The sequence below is a fragment of the Halichoerus grypus genome, chromosome 2, assembly GCF_964656455.1.
Source record: "Halichoerus grypus chromosome 2, mHalGry1.hap1.1, whole genome shotgun sequence".
Taxonomy (NCBI): Eukaryota; Metazoa; Chordata; class Mammalia; order Carnivora; family Phocidae; genus Halichoerus; species Halichoerus grypus.
Window position 1 is genome coordinate 5,958,506 of NC_135713.1, and position 20,565 is coordinate 5,979,070.

General features: G+C 49.5%; 1 protein-coding gene across 2 annotated transcripts in view; it reads left to right on the forward strand.

The window, feature by feature from the left end:
- The window catches only part of ADCY2 (adenylate cyclase 2), a 397,031-nt gene extending 378,824 nt beyond the window's left edge, over positions 1-18,207 (forward strand). The window contains exons 23-25 of one of the 2 annotated variants that reach the window (XM_078066548.1): positions 9,206-9,320; positions 13,109-13,233; positions 13,569-13,695. In XM_078066548.1, coding sequence (XP_077922674.1) covers positions 9,206-9,320; positions 13,109-13,233; positions 13,569-13,658 — 330 coding nt within the window. In that variant the 3' untranslated portion in view covers positions 13,659-13,695. Of the gene's footprint in view, positions 1-9,205; positions 9,321-13,108; positions 13,234-13,568; positions 13,696-17,398 lie in introns of those variants that run through there. The other variant, XM_036104287.2, reaches the window with a different exon arrangement.
- Positions 18,208-20,565: the final 2,358 nt, after the last annotated feature.

Below are 20,565 nucleotides of genomic sequence, written 5' to 3' on the forward strand. Positions count from 1 at the left end.
TGCCTGTGGTACCTCTCTGGGGGACACCGTCCGTGTTCTTTCCCTGACACCTCCTCTCCTTCAGGGGCCTCACCTAAGACTCGACCCATGAATCATCCCCTCTACATAGTCAGCCCCTGCCAACACCATCATCGCCCATCCTGACCATGGGGCCAGGCCTACATTCCCGGCTCTCCATGGACAGCCAGTTTCCGACACCCTCATCTTCTGGTGTGGTGTTCCCCCAAAATCCCCAGCAGGGGGCGCTGTGCACAGAGTTGACCTGGGTTTGTTCAGTGGAGGATGGAACATGTGCCCACCTTACTGCCCAGACAGCATTTCGCTTCCTTCCCTATGTTTTACAGACCTGCTACTCCTGATAGAAACCCTCTCCTTTTCCCCCCTGACGTTTGTGAACACTTACTAAATGCCTCCTGAGTCTGCTTTTAACAACCTAAGAGATCCCCCCCCACAACCACCCATGTCACAGATGGAGAAGGGGAAACTGAGGCACAGAAGTGAGAAGTAACGGGCCCAAGGTCAAAGAGAGAACAAGCAGCGAGAGAGCAGGGCTGCCTGCTCCAGGGCAGGGCTCACCTGCTGGTCCGGAGCTCTGGTCCGTCAGCTCCTTCCCCAGCCCCTCCTGCACCGCGTTCACATCTGTGCCGAGTTCCTATCGGCACAACTCAGTCCCTGCGCCTTCCTGCCTGAGCTTGGCACACCTATCCCGGCCCGCGTGCCCCATCCCTCCTGCCCTCAGCCTCCGCCGCCACGAAACCGACCTTCTTAGCTACCCGTGGGCTGCTCCCTGACTTCTTCCCAGTCACCACTCCGTTCATACGTGACTGTTTACCGTATGGCAGAGCGGAAGGAGCGTGACTTTCAAGCGAGACCACTCACAACTTGCTGTAATAGCTCAGCTTTCTACACTCCAGTTTCCTTACGTCAAATGGGGAGCATACCCATTTCATAAGGCTATTGGGAAGACTGCATTAATATGCAAAATACTCCATGGCCAGAGCAGGTAATAAAAATGCTAATAGCCATAATAATAATACAGTTGTGACTTGTACACTGTTTTGCATATTGATACCATTGCTCCCTCCAATAGAACAGATATAAGGGTTTGGGACATAAATGCAGTAGGATATGTCATCACGTCCATGCGGGGAGTTCACTCAGAAGGAGCTATTTTTATGTAGGGCATTTAATTCGATCTCGGGAAGGTCATCTTAGAAATACTTTGAAGTGCAGTGCAAGTCTTCTGCAAGGAAAGTACATTACGTTTGATTGGGGTGGGGGGCACAACACACTTGATACATATCAAAGAAATGAATGTCTCCTTTGCCTTTTGTAACGTACCTGTAACTTATCTACTTGTTTTTCTAGTTCTAAGCCAAAAAAAACCTTTCTATTCATTGTTCAGCCACATATTTAGTTTGACAACAAAAGACATTCAATTTGCAAAATATATTGGGTTTATCAAGGATTAATGTGCTTTTCTTAAATCCAAGAAGAGGCAAAGTTACCTGGATGAAAGCCTTTTGAAATTTAGCTCGTGTTCCTAAGTACCTCCTCATTTTCTCCCTGTACGCATAGCAACCTGTCCACACCTAGCCAGAGCAGGGCTGTTACGTCTGTCTTTGTTTTGCTTCGTTTGTATTTTTTAAATGAAACAGTGCATTCTCATTTTAAGCTCGAAGACGACATGACTAAATGGTTGGTTGCATTATGCATAACAACTGACTGTTGTTTTCAAAAAGAAGCAGGCGCTTGTCAAAAAGTGAAACCTTAGATGGAGAATGGGCTGGTGTTCTAACCCCACTCATACCTCCATGAACGCGCGCCTGAGGAACACATGAGCTGTGACGGAAGCGGGCAGCCCTTCCCTTCACTGCCAGGACCCCCCCCCTTCCAGGCCCCACAGCTGCAAAGCCCCCTGCTTATCCTTGCCATGGCCTTCACACTGGAATCCGTGAGAGCAGATTGTGGTTACAAGTATGTTTTTCTTGACTTACAGAGTATTATTTTTAGAAAAGGATATTTCACTTAAAAAAAAAAAAAAGATCATTTCTCCTGAAAATTGGTACTTATCTACCTGATCTTCATCCCTGATGACAACAATCAGCAGCTGGGACACAGAAGTAGCTGCTTCATTTAGACCCGGCGTGTTCTCCGCACCGTCCACCCTACTCCCTGTGGCCTCATTCCCTCCGCCTCACCCTGGAGCCTCACCACTCCACCTCTGAGGGGCTCTACGGGCCGTATCCTAGAGGAAGTCCATCCTGCATGCCCTAATCAATGATCGGGGTTTCTCTGGTCTTAGCAATTGTGTGCATGGTTCTGATCTTTGTCAAACAAATATTATTAAGAACTTAGATAAGTTGAACCCAAAACACAGGAATGAAAACTTTCACTGAAATTCCTGCTTTGATTATGTTATTGCCGTAATAAGCCCGACCTTTAGCTCGTATTCACAGTCTCAAGGAGATTGATACCCATGGCCAGCAATGCTTTGAAAAGAAATATTTTGTGGGCGCCTGGGTGGCTCAGTTGGTTAAGCGACTGCCTTCGGCTCAGGTCATGATCCTGGAGTGTCTGGATCGAGTCCCGCATCGGGCTTCCTGCTCGGCAGGGAGTCTGCTTCGTCCTCTGACCCTATCCCCTCTCAGGTGTTCTCTCTCTCTCATTCTCTCTCTCTCAAATAAATAAATAAAATCTTTAAAAAAAAAAAAAAAAGAAATATTTTGTGGAACCAGAAAAAACTGGGGGAGGGAAGAAGCAGAGAGGCAGGAGGTGCTGGGAAGATCTTACTCTTCACTGTGGTAGGAGGACTAGTGCTTTTTAAAATTTTATATGGCTTTTGTAGTCTTATTCTCTTTTTAATTATTCTATTTAATTATTTATTAGTTTTACGTAAAAATTACCTGATTTTAAAAGCATTTAAAAGTAAATGTAGTAGTTTGTTTTATTTATTATATCCAAACAAATGTACCAGCAGACCCAGGGCCGTAGCTTGAGGGTCGTTACTAAGCACCGTCTTTTGCTCCATCCGGTTCCTGCCGAGTCTGCCCTGTAGAGACACCGCTGCTGCCAGCTAGCACAAACGTTTCTCCTTTATTAGGCTCCCTCCGTCCCCCAGATCAGATCCCAGGCTCCATGGGACCCACCCACGAGATTCCTATACTCGCTCACCCTGTGTATTAGCGAAACTGAGCTTCCAGCAAAGCAATGAGCAATAAGCATTTCCCATCCGCACTCACGGACTCGGGTTAATGGCTCCGTCTCTGGCTCGGCTGTTCTAGATTTTATTTAGCTAGTAGGACATCTGGCAGATGTTTTCTTTCCCCACCGTGGCAGGTGCCAGGTACCTGCTCATGACTGCCCTCCGGAGTTCACAGTCCTGGAAAGGGGACTGAGAAAAGTTTCAGTGCTGGGGAACATGGAATATTGGAGGCAATCTTAGCTGCCCTAACAAACTGCCAGAGACTGGGTGACAGACAACGTTTATTTCTCACAGTTCTGGAGGCTGGTCTGTCCGAGGCCAAGGTACCAGCAGATCGGGTGTCTGGTGAGGACCCTCCTGCTGGTTTGCCGATGGTGTCTCCTTGCTGTGTGTCACCTGGTGGAAGGCAGGGAGAGGAAGCAAGCTCTGCCCAGCCCCTCCTGGTAAGGGCACTAACCCCATCTTAAGGGCTCCCCCACATGACCTAACCACCTCCCAAAGGCCCCACCTCCTAATCCATCACATTGGGGATCAGGCTTCAACATATACATTTTGAGGGGACACAAACATTCAGTGCGTAGCAGAGGGACTCTGCCAGATTGACTAGGGAAGAAGTGAGGAGTCACTCTGAGACCTTCTGCCACAGTTTCATAGTAGCTAAAGCACACTTTGAAACTAATAACCGTAGTTCCTTTTACTGGAAAAGGAGAAAATAGTTCAGGTCTCTGCTGTGCATTTTTGTACAAACACCAGAGCTCCCATGATGTGTTGTAAGCAGAGAGAAATGTCTTCCTACTTTCATGCTCCTGACGGGAAGCTGAAGACTGAAGGAAACGAGACCTTTACTCTTCACGAAATATACTGCGAATCTCGAAGACTCAGGAAATGTCAGACACTCAGGTCATTGTCAAAGCCGTACATCTCTGTAGGATGCTTCGTGTGTGCACAGGGAGAAAGTTCTAAACTGGGGCCTGAGACAGTTTCTGACTGACATTTTCCTCCTAGCTGCTTTTCACGTCAAGCAGAGTGACATGCTTCTCTAAACCATCATTAAAGGAACGGAATAAATCCTGAGCCCCAGGGATAGAGGCTGAATTCACTTCACCGCCTCATTTCACCCTGCCCACAACCCTGGGGGATAGGCGGTTATCGTCCATCACAGATGAGGAAACTGGTGCCCAGAGAATTTAAGTGACTCAGCCAAGGCCACACAGCTGATGGTTATAGGACCTGGGGCTGAACCCAAGGTTGCCTGACTCAAAGCTCTTGGCACGTATTTGGGGGAACTTCCTGCCTTCGGGCCAGTAGTGGTCAGAGTGTAAACCACGGTCCTGGGAAAGTAAAGGAAGAAGTGAGCGGCAGAAGCGAACCCATGGGAGGCGGACTTAGGAGCTGAGGGGTGGGGGGAGGGGGCACAGAAGGCCAGGCTGCCAGCATCTCAGGCTTCTGATACAGGGATTTGCAATTGATGATGCCATTAGCAAAGCACAAGAGTCAAGAGTGAGAGCTGTCTTGTGGAAGGTAAAATAATAATATTAGTTTTAGATACACAGTTTGAGTGTGCACTAAGATATCCAAGTACAATTCCAGCCAACCACATGGCGAGTTCCAGAGCCATTAATGAGCAGTTCCTGGGGATGGCTCCCCATCAGCTGAATATCTCTTAAGACTCATCATCCAACCCCCCTGCCACCATTTATCAGCAAGACGATCGAGGAAAACTGCTTACCTATTTGTCTACCTGTTTGTGCATATTTCATGTAAATCTGTCCCTGAGGAAGCTCACAAAAATGAATGCAATGCGAAAGGTTTAACAATTAATAAACTCAAGTGGAAGGAAAGTCAAAGACGAGATGCAAAGTTGAGGACGATACACAAAATGCAAACAGCCAAGGTCCAAACACGTTCTAGACGCGCGCAAGGAGCGGGGCAAGATGGCAGCTAAGACGGGACCTGGAGTCGGACACCTGGTTTGCCGCTTACACAAGTTTTTAACAATCCGGGGTCTCCCTTTCTCCATCTGCATAATGGGGATGAAGACAGGAAGTCCTTCATGGGCTCACCGTGAGGATTAAATACATACATGCGCACACTGTTGCTATAATTGTTCGGGAATGTCCAGCAGCCAGCACAAGTACGTGTCCCAGTGTTCATAGGGACGATCGTGTCCCTCATTCGTTCATATTTCTAAAAACCAGGCCTGTCGAGTACGAGCCCTCATAACCATGACGATGGGTCCACAGGGAGCCATGTGCTTGGTAACTAACTTCCTCTTGGAAAATGGTTTAAAATGTGAGGGTGGGGGTGGGGGGGATGCCTGCCGGGACATCCCGAAATGTGCATTTTAATAAAATACTTTCTCTGTAAAGTGAGATCGGTGGAAAAGAGTGAGAGCCCACCTGAATCCAAGTTCAGGGGATTTAGAGGGGACCACAGATGGCCTAGCAGTCAGGCCGTTCTCCGTAAGTATTTTTTCATGCCTTGGAGTTTTGGTTAACACTGGGAAGTTCTGAGTCCCAGTCGTGCCCTCCAACAGGTACCTGACACTCAGGTGTTCGGAGCCACCACGTGAGAGCCGATCTTGAGCCTGTGATGATCAGCTCACCTGGGAGAGAGAAGACCTTCCCTTTAGAGAACTGTGAGGTTGCATCGGATCTCCCAGGGGAGAATGCTCCTAGGCAGCAGTTCTAAACCTTCAGCATCAGACAGATACCACCACAGCAGGTGCTCAGCGGGTATTTGATGGGTGGGAAGAACGGCAAGGAGGAAAGAGGAGAGGTCAAGAGAGGAGGCGTATGTTAATTTCAGCCTAAAGAATTATCTCGGTGTTTACCAGTCACTTGGGTTATAAAATGACCTCGATAAACATACATTTCCTTTAAGCGGCGTTCCTTGCTGGCGGAATTTCCAAAGCAAACAGCTTCCAAGATGTGTTCCGAGGCTCAGAATGCGTCTGCTCGCCGTGTCACTGGAAGTCGGTTAAATATTTGGAGACATCTAACAGAAATCATTTGGATCGTGGAAGAAAGAGCTGCTTTACACTGTCATCAAATATTTATCAAAAACTCAGTTATAAGGACTTTTTGAAATGAACTGAGCTCTTCTAAAGACTGAGCATAATTTTTTCCAGGACTTACTAAGCCCCAGTGAGTTACTGACGTTGGATTTAAACCCCACTCCCAGAACTCAGTCTCTTCATTCATCACTGAAGTCATGTAAACCTCCAGCTTAAGCCCACTGCGTGAAAACAGATCGGGTGATAATTTATCGGGGAGGGAAGCTCATTCGCTGTGTCATGGTTCGGTAGGAAGCAAACCATTTCCACCCCCTGGCAGATCTGTGCTCCTTGCTGGGACAGTTGTGATGTTAGTGACACGGGATTCTGCCTGTTGATTTCACAGTTCGTGCTCCCTGTTCAGGAGCACGATGTTTCCAGAGGATGCATGAACCTCCAAATCACGCCTGCCCCGGGGGTCATGAGACAGGAAATATTGGGGAGCTCTGATGGAAGAGCAATGCTGTCTTAAGAAATGACTCTGCATTTTCTCCAACATTAGCTGACAGTCTGCCCTGTAGTTCCAACTGTTTAAGTTGTTTGGATTTTCTCGCACAATTTGAAGTTGAGGATTTATGGCACCAGTAACATTTCGTTGGTCTTTCTCTAGAATGATAGAATTTATGTGAGGAGAGGAAGAACTTCCTCTCTGAACCGGAAATGTACTGTCTCTTCCCTGCTCACGTTTGTATTACTGAGCGCAGTGGTCTCAGGAGGGGAGGCGTTTTGCCCCCGAGGGGACATTGGGGCATCGCCTGGAGACATTTTTGGTTGTCATTCCTGGGAGGCGGCCGTCCTGTCACTCCTGGCATCTGTGGGTGGAGGCCGGGGCAGGGCGGCCCCCAGGACAAGGAATGATCTGGCCCAGGTGTCAGCAGTGCCCACGTCGAGAGACTTGCCTAGTGCTACCCTTCCTGACTCCCGTCACTGAAACGCTGTGTGGATTCCTGGAATAACTCGTTGAGGTTTTCCTTTCTCCTTTGGCCTTGGCTTTCCCCACCTCCCTGTCACCTCAAATATGGTGGATATGCCCACTATCTCCACTGTCCTCTTCCCTCATCCCTACTGAGAGCCTCAGAGCTGGCTTTTATCTCCGCCCTGCGTGGAGGACGCTCCCCTCCCCATTCACCCAGGACCTCCTGGGTGAGCCTCCTTTGGCCTTCTGGAGAGCTCTCTTTATCTCTGATTGAGCTCCTCTGGGGCCCAGTGGGACTGAACACTTGTCCTGGAAGTCAACAGTGTGAGCTCCACAAAGGCCCACCTCTCCAGCTCATCTCGCAAGGATTCCCAGTGTCCTTACTGGTTCCCTCTTTTCTCCCCCAGCCGGGTGAGGATGATCCCCCAGTCCCCGCTGTGTGCTCTTCTTCCCTTGGAGCTCTCTCCCACTTCAGTGGGTGTATGGATGGCCCCTCCTGGGTGTATGCCCCCCCAGTGAGCATCCATTGGCTTTGACCTCCCACCAAAGCTTGTCAATGCTCTTTGTTCCTCCAAGACATTTCCTCTTGGCTACCTGACAGGCAGTTGAAGAGCCGTCTCTCAGTAACCAGGTGCCAGGTGCTTCTCCTGACCGCATACTTCCATGTTGTGGAGGCACGGATTAATAGAAGACAGTCTCTGCTCTTGGGGAGCTCACAGACTAGTGAGGGAGATGAGAGACCACACTGATTCTAGTGCTGAGACGGATGCCTTGGAACCACAAGCCCCAGATGCGTGGGCAGGCCCACCGGATAGGGCTGGGACTCCAGTGTCACCCCACATCCCAGTGCACCCAATCAAGTATCGGGGCAGCAGGAACCTTCAGGACATGGAAATACATTTTATGAATTATATACATATACTAATAAAGAATCTGTGTTTAAAATGTAACCAAAAATAGAAATTTTAGAAAGATGATCTTCAAAAGGAATTACAAATATAATAGGTGCCAGAAAATCATAGTAAATGTAAATGAGTAACAGAAATAAAAGTATAAATTAATAGTAAATAGGATAGAAATCTCCACTTACCTTCATTGGAAACCTTGAACTTGTCCTTTTCTTCTGCTCTATATGTATGATGACTATTCCTCAAGGGATGATAAATCGCCCAGACAGTAAAGGCAGGAAATTGTTGCCCCCCTCCCCCCCCATATTAGTTGGCTAGGGCTGCCGTAACAGAGGCTTAAACAACAGAAATCTATTGTCTCCTGGTTCTGGAGACTGGAGGTCAGAGGTCGAGGCGCTGATGGGGTTGGTTTCTTCTGAGGCCTCTGTCCTTTCTGTGTAGATGCGTCTTCCCCCTGTGTTTCCATGTTGTCTTCTCCCTGTGTCTGAGTCTTAATCTCCTTTTTATAAGGACACCAGTCATACTGGATGAGTGATCTAATGACCCAATTTAATCTTAATCCCCTCTTTAATGATGGAGGTAAGAATCTCCAAATAAAAATTCTGAGGTATCGGGAGGTTATGAATTTGGGGAGGACACAGAACACCCCTCTCCTATGGGGGCAAAAGGAAGATGTGGTACTTCCAGAACTGGGGTGAGCTGTGGTGGGTGTGGAGTGGGGAAGAGGAGGAATGGACCCCGGCCCTCTCCCCGGCGCCCCCTGACCCTCCCTGACCCCTCCCACCGGTCAGTCCAACAGGAAGCCAGAGCCCAGCGGAGGAGGGGGGAGATGGGTGTGAGGGGCAAGTGGAGAACCAGGAGCCAGCTCTCCTCACTGCATCTTCTGTTGGCAGTTTCTGTCTGGGTATTCCGTGTCTTCTAGTGTCTCAGGTCTCCCCACGGCCACAAAAAATGAAGTGGGGCACCAGGCCTCCTGGTGATGAGGGTAGTCCTCACAGAACGCCCGCTGCGGCTGTCGCCTCGAGCATGTTTCCTGCCTGGAGCCCGGCCCTGTGACTCAGGGCCCATCCTCCTGCTTGTCGAGCTCTGACCCCCCCCCCCCCCGGTTTGTTTCTGTTCAGGAGCCGGAGAGGCAGTACTTGCACCTTGGCACCATGGTGGAGTTTGCCTTTGCCCTGGTGGCAAAACTGGACGCCATCAACAAGCACTCCTTCAACGACTTCAAGCTGCGAGTGGGTATGTTGTGTAGGGAGACCCTGCAGGTGGGGGGAGGCATGGCGTGAGGGACGGACGTGCTGTAAATGTGGGGGGAGAGCCATGCCAGTGTGTCTTGCGGGCAGGAGGACTGGGTTTGGGGGTGCGGCAGGCTCAGGGAAGTTAGGAGCCTCTGAGACACTTGTACAGATTAGAACACAAAACACCCTTTGTTGGACCCAGGCTGTGAGCACTGTGTTTAGGACCATGAGCTGGATTTCAGTCCCACTGCCTCCTCCTTCCAGCTGGGGTCCCTCTGCAAGCCGCATATTTATATATATATATATATATATATATTTCAAAGGCATCTTAGAATTGTTGAAATAGTCACACACCCCTGGGGGTCATAACCCCCAAGAACCCCAAACACATGTCTCAGGTTCTGAAACAGCCATAGCTTTTCTGAATGAATGTTCAAGTCTAACAGAAAAGGCCAACTTTCTTTAAAATCATTTCTTTAAAATTCTTTAAAATACTTCAAAAATTCTTTCTAAATTTCTTTTAAAAAAATTTCTAGTAAGTTCTCCCCTTACTTTAAGTGGACTCATGAGCATGTTTCATGCTTACTTGCCTTTCTCAAATGTCTCTAAACATAAAAAGTGTGCTTGAAACCATCAGCTTAGCACATAGCTGTCTGGCCATGATTGCCATCATGGCCGTGGCCACTCAGGACGGTGAGAGCTTCTTCGACCATTTTATGTTCCTCTTGGCAACACATTTTGCTTCTTCTGAAAGCAAGTCCACATAGGAGTAGTTCTTGTAATAAATTCCATCTGAATGGCTTTTCATTTCTTTTGCATACAGATGTCCACTTTAAAAACAAAAAAATCCCAGAATTTAGAGCGATTTTTTTCCTTTGCTGTGCATATGTTCTGAATTTAAAACCTGGAAATATTACACATGCCTGGAGCTAAAGGTGACCTCTTTTCTGCTTGCACGTGCTGTTAATTATTGGCACCTGGACACCGTTTCCTTCCTACTTTCTCACCTCCAGGCACAGCGGGCCTCTGTGAGGGTGTCACCTTCTCCAGAGGTGAGAAGCGGCCAGGCAGGTGGGGGGCTGCCCCATGGCCTGCTGACCACATCAGATGCAGAGGTGTCCCCTGGACCCTAGAGCCTCTTGATTGTTTTGACAGCTTAGAGAATGAGCTCCTCAAACTTTCAAACTACTCTCATTTAAAAAAAAAAAAAAAAAAAAATCTACGACCTGGCAGCATGACCCGCTCTGTTGAAAAGCATATAGAGACCAAAACAACACTGCCCTTCACTGAAAGGTGAGATGGGCAGCTGCTCACTGCTCACCTGTTACATCCAAAAAAAGCCGTTTTCTTGGTCCAGACCATAACCGTATTTTCCAAATTAATGTAAGTAATTGAATAGACCCTCTTCAATAGGAATTTATTGAGTGCTTACTTTACACTGATTCTTGAATGTACTATTAGTTATAGTATCACCACGCATACCAGCTCTTTTAGATTCCTAAGGAAGCCTAAGCTCAGTGTTTCACCGGCCTCTGCGGCTGCCTTTCCCCACCCCTGGACCTTGCCAAGGGGGCTGCTTCCTGGCCGCACTTGGGTGTGTAGTGCTATCCAGTGGCAGTTCACGGTAGGAACATGGAAGAGTAATATTTCAAAAAAAAAAAAAAAAATTGATACAAATAAGAGCTGAATTCACTCCTAGCTCCTTTTCTGTGGGTCAGGCTGCAGAATCAGTCGGTTAGCGGGAACCAAAATTCGAGCACATTCCTGCACAGAGATTGACCCCATGCCAGGAATCATCGGCCAGGCTCTCCCCGCAGTGAGAGCCCGGCCCGCCCCCCACGAGGCGCACACCAAGCAGGACTCAGCAGCCAGCAGAAAAGTGATGGCACAGGGGCTTCAGAACACCAGCCAACAGCTGGAATAAATTATTTGAGGGTCTAAAGCAGAGTGTGAGCTCTATTGAGTATTCGGCAAAAGCAAAGCAGAATTTCTTGCTCACCTCTTGCGTACCTTCAAAGATTTTACGGAACAGTGTTCATACTGTGTTTCCCGCCTACCTCTCCATTGCAAAGAGGAAGCTTGGCCTTAGATCTGTAACAAACCGTACACGCTAAGCAGTTCGGGAGTGGGAAATGGGATCGCCCAGAAACAGCCTCCTTGATCAATACAAGGTGACTTCTGCAGTGAGGCAGGGGTCCTAGAGCCAGCAGAAAACGTAGGGGGCATAATCAACCAATGTCACTATTTCTATTTCTCTGGCCTTCCTCCACACCACTCCCAGAATACCTGTGGGTCTGCGTGTTTGAACTGATGCTGGGACAAGGACTCATCCTACCTGGTGCATAGGGTGGGGGAGGATCCCGGGCTGCTCTGATTAGCGAGGTTGATCAGACTTACAAGCTTCAGTGCACCCAGAGCTCAGGTGTCTGCACATAATAACCGTGGGTTTATAATCGCAGTTCCTAACTAAGGGGGCAGTCAAGCCACCACCACCTCTGTCAGCGGTGGTCTGGGTGCCTGATTATCCGGGAAGTCACACGGGCAGGCCGGGATGGCAAGAAATGTGTCCTACCAGTGAGGTCTCGGCCAGCTGGGCTGAAGAGTGGCAACTCCTGAGTTTCTCCAGCAAACTGGTGGCTCTCCCTAGGGAATCACAGTTGACGAGGAGGCTTACGCCAGAGGTGGGGTTGTCCTCAGTCTGATGGATGCAGAGCTGTAAAGAGCCCAGCTACAAGGGGGTCAAGAACCCAAGCAACAAAGCCTGAGAGGCCTCCCACCACTTGTCTGGAGACCCTTTGTGGGTCACACCTGCCCACAAGCGGCCAGCCTGTCTACCCGAAGATCCTTCCAAATACGAGGCTCTTGGGACCCTCCCATGGTCTTATCAGTTGTAGTTTCTAGTGTCAGAATCTCCTCAAATCTGAATCTATATTGCCCATACAAAGATTTGTGGTTGTTTTAATGCCTCCATGGGTAGACTCCCTCACTAGCACAGTGCACGTTATGAGGGAGTCCTTTGGAAGGTGGCTTAGCAGTGGAGATCAACAGCACAAACACGTTCTTCTGGAATTCAGTAAACTTGCCACTGGGATGTTACCAAAGGCAACAGCCCTCAAGGTGGGAAGAAGCCTTGTGCATGGGACGCTTGTGGCAGAGATCGGATGGCAGCGTCCTTACAAGTAGGGGCCATGGAGCCAACTGTCTCTGCCATCTACTGCCTATCTGATGGCGCCGTCCTCCGCTTCCTGCCCTGAAACCGGAAGTGATGATAACAGTACCCCCCCCATCGGCTGTTGTGAGAACCACAGGAGTTTTTACATGTAAAGCACGTGAACAGTGCATGGCAGGTAGAGAACACAGCTCTGGTGTTTGGCAGTGGTGCATTCGGCAAGATGGCGGCAGAACCCAAAAGTCCCGCAGCAGCAGAACTGCCAGTCAATGCACTCAGTGTAGCTATTTCAAACAGAAAGACGTATATTTCAAAATTAACATTAACAACTATTGGAAGACACAGTGATCATCTCTTGTTTATGATCCTATAGCAACATAGGAAACTATTATGGTTAGTTTTTTTAAAGTATAACCAATGGAATAATAATGATAAATGGGCACATGAGCAAGAATCAAGGTTAAGAAGGGAAAACAATTATTTTTCTTTGCTTTAGAATCCCATGGGTTGGGCTAATGTTTGTTTAGTAACGATAATTCAAAAATATCCTTGTAAAGCTTTTCTGTTTAAGACGGTCGCTGTAACTTGAATCTCGTTCACCTGGTTCTGATGTGTCGCAGGTATTAACCATGGACCTGTGATAGCTGGTGTGATTGGAGCTCAGAAGCCGCAGTATGATATCTGGGGCAACACCGTAAATGTGGCCAGCAGGATGGACAGCACCGGCGTACTGGACAAAATACAGGTAATTCAGTGTGCTCTGTCAGCATCGGCCAGTTCTGTCCTCTCGGAAACCATAAATAAGTGTGATAATTATGATTATAATATATTAAAACAAAGAACCTTGGAAGTTACTTAAATCTTGAGAAAACCTTGAAACATGTTGACATTGACAGAAGTCCTTTTTTATTGGGGAAATGTTAATTGATTTCTGCACTCACTATTAACAATAATATAGAGATGTAATAATATAAAGATTATTGCCTTTACGAAAGTCAATGATCGCAACAACCAACATAGCAGTCAGATACCTGAGCGTGAAGTCAGGGCAGGACCTTTCCCTCCTCTTCTGTCTTCCAGCCCCAGCACCTTGAAAGGGACTTTGCAAGGGAGAGGGATGGTATAACCAACACCAGACATAACCCCCGGACTTCCTGTCCCGGAGGCTGAATTGGGAGGAGGCGGGAAAAGAGCCCACTGGGGAAAGATGAGAGGTAGGATCCCGGGTGATACATAATAGCAGTGCCAAATCGGACCAGCATGGATTTGGATATCTAGAATGATGTGAAAGCGCAGGAATCCCCCCAAAGGAGGATGCTTGAGCATGGTGCCAGACACCTAGAAGGAGAGACTGACTCCTAATAGGAAGAAAGTGTGCATGTGTGTGTCTATGTAGAACTTTCTATTTGCCTCACCCTAAAAAGTAGTGGTTCCACATTTCACTGCAGCTTTGTTTTATTCTAGAAAATAAATTCCTGCCAAATGGCAAATTAGTATGAAAACCACTGGACACAAGTAATAGGCTTTCTTTTTTTTTTTTTCTTTTTTGCTCCCTCACTGAGAATTCTGTCAGTCCCTGTTCTGTGTGCCTTGGCTTGTCCAGTGTCCTCAGGGAACCATGCCTCCTCACATCATGGTAGAGATTTAGAGTTCTCTATTGACTTCTGTGGGAGAACCCAGCACCGATATCATCAAGGGTGGGCTTCTGCTCACTTGCCTTTCACACTCCCTACCTCATTCATTCAAGAGGATTCCATTTCTATGAACTTCCTAGAGCATATCCTTAATTTATATGGAATGGGACCAACATTACTTCTAAGTGTTCATCTTTCCAGCCAGATGACTAGTCAACCGTTGCTGAAAGTGAGCAACCGAGCAACAGAGAGGGGAGAGGTAGAAAGTGACGTGGGTGTCCCAGCCAAACTGCCGTTGCCAGGGGAAAGAGCCAGTTGGCTGTGCTCACGAGAGCCAGTCCAGATGGAGCTCTCACAGAAGTGGGGCTGAGCGGTGGTCAGTCCGTGGAGACGGCCCGCTTGCCTCCCGCGAGAGGCACCATGTCCCGATGGCACCCTGGCCTCTTGGCCTTCCTGCATGCATGTCCCCGGCCACTCCCCTTGCGCAGGGATGGTCCAGCAAGCCTGCACAACATGGCGTCTTCCATTTGGTGTGGGGAGGGGGTGCTCCCACCAGACACCCTTCCCACCTGTAGGCCACCCTAGGCCCCCTCCATGCTCCTGGAACATTCAGAAGATGAATGGTGGCCTTAACATGCTTCACGACTCTCCAAGTGGTTTTCAAATACTTGGGATAAGTATCCAAAACAATTTGAGAGAGGCTGGTCGGGGAGAGTGCTCCCCCCTGGAGCTCGTAAATCCCCCTCCAGATCAATGCTTCACATGAGCCTGAGCTCCTGTGTGTCTCCAGGAGGATATGGGGCATCGTAAAGCTCCAGGTGATTTAGGGCTGAGCAGCCCCCGGGATGTTCTCTGCGCACTCGGAGCCCGGAGGAGACAGGACGGGGTTCTGGCTGGCAGGAGAGCAGCTCGTCCACAGGTTTGTGTGTGTTCACACAGCATGGCTGCTCAGAGGTTTGTGTCCAGCGGATTCCTTCTCCTGAGGGCACGGTGGTCCCTCCACCCCCAGTAGCTCTGCGCTTCCTCTTATGTGCAAGAAAAGTAGTGAGATGCCAGGAAAAATAAATGGTGCTGAGATCATTACAGAGCTTCTCCCGGGCCTGAGGAACAGGTTCCTTTGATGAGAGAGCATTCCACTCGCACCGTGCCTTCTCGCCTGGAAGCCCAACGAGCAGCAGAGAGAGCCCAGGCGCCACGCATCCAGGCTTCCCCTGGACTTGGAGGAATACTAGCCGGCGCCCCCCCGGGAGACAGCGCCCTCCTGCTCGCGCCACAGCAGTCGTGTGCTTGGCGCTCCCCATTCCAGCGGGTAGCTCACGGAAGCGTGGCGATGCTCCACGCCCATAAATGAACCCCCGAGGCTCCAAAAGATGTGTGTGTTCTCTGGGGAAGGTCAGAAGTCAAAGGCCTGTAGGATTCTCTAATTCTGATGACCCCTGAGGACTCTGATCAGGAGGACGTATCTGTTCTCTGAGTTTCTCGGCTACTTCCATATTCTTTCGGTTCTTATCCAGGATGCAAAGTCCGCCCTGGGCTGCTGGCTTCAGCTGTCCTCCCCCAGGACTTGGACCCAACCCTAGGGGACGGGAGGACGTGAGCATCTGGCACCTGCGTCCCCCTTTCCTTGATTTGGTCATAAGGGTCCCAAGGACCCATACCGGCCCCTGTGCTAGGGGCTGGCCATCGGGTCAAGTTACAGGAAGATGGAGTGATTTTTCTAGCTTGTTCCAGCAGCCTGCTCTGGAGATCTTTATACCACGTACTTCGTCCTTCTTTCGGGGGGCCCCTGTGTACCCTCCTGAGTTCTCCTGTGGTTCTGAAGTGCTCCTGCCTTTGCCCCCGGCAGTATCTGCCCCCGGCACTATCTGCCCCGGACACCTCTCTCAGCCACCAAGCCCAGGAGGCCGTCTCACCACATGGTCCCCCAGTGGTGCCTGCTCCAAAAGCAAAATTGTGCAGTAGCCTTGCTGTGCTGTCCACAGGCCTGCCCAGCACACATGTGTCACCCACATGCCTGAGGTGGCCGGGGACGTGTGACCCTCCCCCCCCACCCCGGGGCAATGTCCATTTCCTCTGATGAAGTGGGAGGAAATCCCACCTCCTCTGCTTTCTCACACACTTCCAGAGCAGCATTAGCAGGAATTTCTGGAAAGACAGCTCCCTCCCTCTCTGCTCAAGACCCTGATATCTCCTGGGAGGCCCAACTGGGGGCCCTGTTCCTGACAAGAGGGTCTTCTCTCACCTCCGGAGCTGAGGCCTATTCTTAGCCGAGTTTGTTCCCCCCCACCCCATTCTCTGCTTGAGAAAGCGTCTTTAGCAGGAGGCTCGCCAGCACTTGAGCAGACGGACCCCCGGCAGGCCCGGGCTGCCGTCCCCAGACGTGGCTCCCGAGGAGAGCGCAGTGCACGCTCAGGCTGAGATGGTACAACCCATCTCCCCTCAAACAGGGGAGCCATCCTGCGCGGAACTTCACTGCCATGTGGCCCAGCAGGACCCGAATGCGATTCTGCAGTTAGGCTCCCTGCCGCATGGGGCAGTGGCAGGAATCACCCATCCGTCCCATCGAAGGGCTGCAAAGGAGGGGCCCAGCCGTTAGCATCTCCTGTCAATTCAGTGAAGGGAGGAAACTTGCAAGACCTGACCCGGTGTGTCATGGCCAGGCTAAGGCTAGTGTGGACCCCTAGTGTCCTTTTATTTTTATTCTTGAGCATGCGACCCAAAGCGTGTGGCCCTTTGCAGGAACCCACGGTCTCCCCAGGGTGTGTTCTCCCACCTGTATTAAAATCTCTTATTCCTATTTATGATTTCGTGAGATGACATTCGTGACCATTTATAAAGATCATCCAGAATCCCACCACTCCAACATATTCTGATTTACTTTCTTTTTCCCTGGTTTCTTATATGTGAATACGTAACCGTCACAAAGTTGAAATCATAGCGTGGATCCAGGCTTCATGCTTCCTTTGGGGTGAAACAAACCTCCTTATGTCACGGTCTCGTCCGCGATATGGATCATGACAGCCTCATGGTTCACTTCACCCTGGAGCTCGCTTGACTTTTAGGTGGTTCATAGTCTGTCACTGTCACAGCACAAAACCACACATTGTCCTTAAAAAGCTCTTCCGCGTTATTCTTTCTCCTAATTTCTCAGGAGTGGAATGAATGGGTCAAAGAATGTGAGTGTCTTTTGGCTCTTGATCTTTGTGGTCAAATGACCTCCCAGAGGCCGTGTGGCGGAGACACTGACCGCTTCTTCATCTGTCCGTGTGCTTCTAGGTCACCGAGGAGACAAGCCTCATCCTCCAGACCCTGGGGTACACGTGCACATGTCGGGGAATAATCAACGTGAAAGGCAAGGGGGAGCTGAAGACTTACTTTGTAAACACAGAAATGTCAAGGTCCCTTTCCCAGAGCAACTTGGCATCCTGAAGAGCTGCCTTCATTTTGGCAAGAAGACTGTATTTTCGGGAAGGTACAACGCACTTTCTGACTGCAACTTTTGTCCCTCGTTTTTGATGTGCGTGCTCTGTTCTGTCCTATGGAGCCTCTTCAGACTCGTTCCTGTGACCCCGGTGGCATACCGTTTGGTGTCTGACACGTGCCAAGGTTGTTCTGCCACTCGCACTGTGCTTACTCCGGAGCAGAAGGAAAAGGAGTGTGTGTATAGGAGAGACGCGTTCGACGCACTCACAAAGACGACGGACGGGAAATAAACAAAAATTCTTAAGGCAATAAAACTAGGGGGTGTATATTATCTTCCGGTGCATGTTCTTTTCTGGAAAATATGGTAGCTCGCCAACCGCATCCGCTAGTCTGGTATTAAAACACACAGTATTTGTGAATAAGTTGATTCCTGTCACCCCACATGGGATTTGACTGTGTTCGCCCACGTGTCCCATCGCCAGTGGCTGTCCACGGGCCCCAGCAGGATCCGTGGTCCTGCCGCCTTGCTCTGTCATGTCTCGTGCCATCCATCACCAGGATTAGTTCTCACAACCTAGAACCAGTTTTGTACCAAACGCGTCTGATGTTTTGATGCCATTGTCTTTTGTAAGGTTGATTCATTAAAAGTTTTATGTACTTTGGTTTAGAGTCCGTATCTTTACCCACCCCCCGTTCTTCCCTCTCCTGCGGGTTCCGCTCCAGAATTGGGATTTGTTTTCCATTCTCCTGCTTGACGGGTGTTGCAGAAAGAGCTCCCGGGAAGCGAAGGTTGAGCTATCTTTGAGTAACTCAGATCAGGACGAAGCCTGCGATGCACATCCTTGACCCCGCCGCTCCCTGGAGACGCTCGGTGCTATCATGCGGTCTGGTTTGCACTTTGGCATCTCTAGAGAGCATTTGCTGGGAAAAGATATTTTAATAGTGAAAGGATCCTCTACCAGCAGCAACACCCTCTCTCTCCGTCCGAGTTCCCTGGTCTGCCTTAATGCTTTGGCACAGCCATCGGCCGCCGGCTGCGGGGGAATAATTTGGCACTGACTGTGTACATCAGCAGCCCGCACAAGAGCTTGGACTCACCGGAAGCAGCGGCCAGGCCCCGTAAGATGCCCGTTACGTCTGAGGAGGCTCAAGACGGCACAGAGCCAATGTTACACATTCTTGACGAGAGAACACTTGGGAGATTTTCTTCATGTAAATCCAACCCTAGAGTTTTGGGGCTTTTCCTTCACATAAAGAAATCGTACTTTGTCAAAGGGTGAAAAATAGAGCAATCATGCGTAATCTGATGTTTAGAAGCAAAACGGCAGATGCACGCCCGGCTTCCCCTCCCAGCTCAGGGCAGGCATCTGTGAGCCTTGGGGGTCCCCGATCTGTCAGGAACAGCTTGTTCCTGGGAACTCAGACTCGGAGCACGAGCCCTCGTTTGATTCCTGACTGATCGTTTATTGGCTGTGTGACTCTGAACATCTCTCTTAATTTCTCTTAGGGGTATTTCCTCGTTGATAGCTTATGGGATCGGGTCTGAGTGAAAGAGCTAAAGACCGTGAGAGAGCCTGGCAGCTACCCAGAGCCTCCATGCCAGGATTTTGACTCAGACTCAGGTGAAAGCACTTCTCGAACCTAGTAACTGGCCTCCATCACCCAAGTGGGAATACAGCATGACTTGGTCCATTGCCTGCCTCAGTCAGGAATATTTTGATCCTATAATTGCATCTCAGCATTGGCCTTGATACACCTAATTCTCATAAAGGTGACCAAAGGAAGAAAGCTAGTGTAAGGGCATCTGTCTTTGCTCTAACGGAGATCCGGACTAGGAAGGCCTGGGGTTTCAGTGACCTGAGACTGGCCTTCTGTATCATTCGTCACCACAGTCGGCAGCCATACCCCGTGGGTCCTTCCTCCCTGAGAGTCTGCAGCACTTATCCCAGGCTGCTTTGTCACCTCCCCTTAGTGGACACTCACAGTTGAGTGACTTGCCAAGCGTGCTTAAGCATGGCTGTCTGCCCCCACCAAGGATGTGCTGACTTTGGTGAAAAGAACTCAAAAGGAGACTTGTTTTTTCCCAAAACTATATTGCCGGGCTTACCAAACAAGACACTTTATAAAGCAATCAAAGTCATTATCAGAGTCCACCTTTGCAAAGGTCTACGCACACATGGATTGCTCAAAGTATGGGCCCCAAGCAGCGGCAGCAGCACCCCCTGGGGACCTGTACATTTCCGGGCCCCAACCCAGACCCGCCAAGTCAGAAGTCCTGGCGGTGGGGCCCAGCACACACACTGTCTTTAGGGAACACGTTCTCCAGGGGACTCCGGTCCACAATCGGAGCCCCCGCTGTGCTTTCCAAATGAGAAAACGGGTGCAGAGAGGACCAGGGGCTTGTTTAGAGCTTCCCAGCGATCAGTGACCAAGACGAGCCTAGAATGCAAAACAGCCTGCTCCCTAAATCTGAAAGCGTGCCTCCTGGTCAAGGCTTCATAAGCTCTGGAACTACATATATTCCTGTGAGCAAACCATGCAGACGGCCGGGCAGCCCAGTGACCTTGGTAGCGAGCAAGCATCTCTCCTCAACGTTCTCCTTAACCTCCGAGTCTTGCAGAAAGCCCTCTCTCAGGAAAATGCCTTGCGTGTAGTCCCATTAAACCTGCTGCATTTCCTACATCTGTTTAGAAATGTCTGCCTTGTCGCAAATCCTCCACGTTGCCCCTTGTCCCCAGTTCGTTATGCTTTCTTAAGGACAGCCACCACTCTGCCTTCCAAGAAAGATAGACTAACCATGGAGATTGGATACATCAAAACAAATTCTTTTATTCTGTTTCTCTTTTATAAGGTGACTGGGCGCTTATTGGCTTTTAGCTGTAGAAGTCAAGATGCCAACAGAAATACATTTAATTTTCCCCTGATGCCTAACAAACAGGAGACCTTTCAAAACCTTGTCCAATTCAGGCCCTGCTTTTTAAAAGTAGAAGGTTAAGGGAGTAAGATCTGACTTAAAGTAG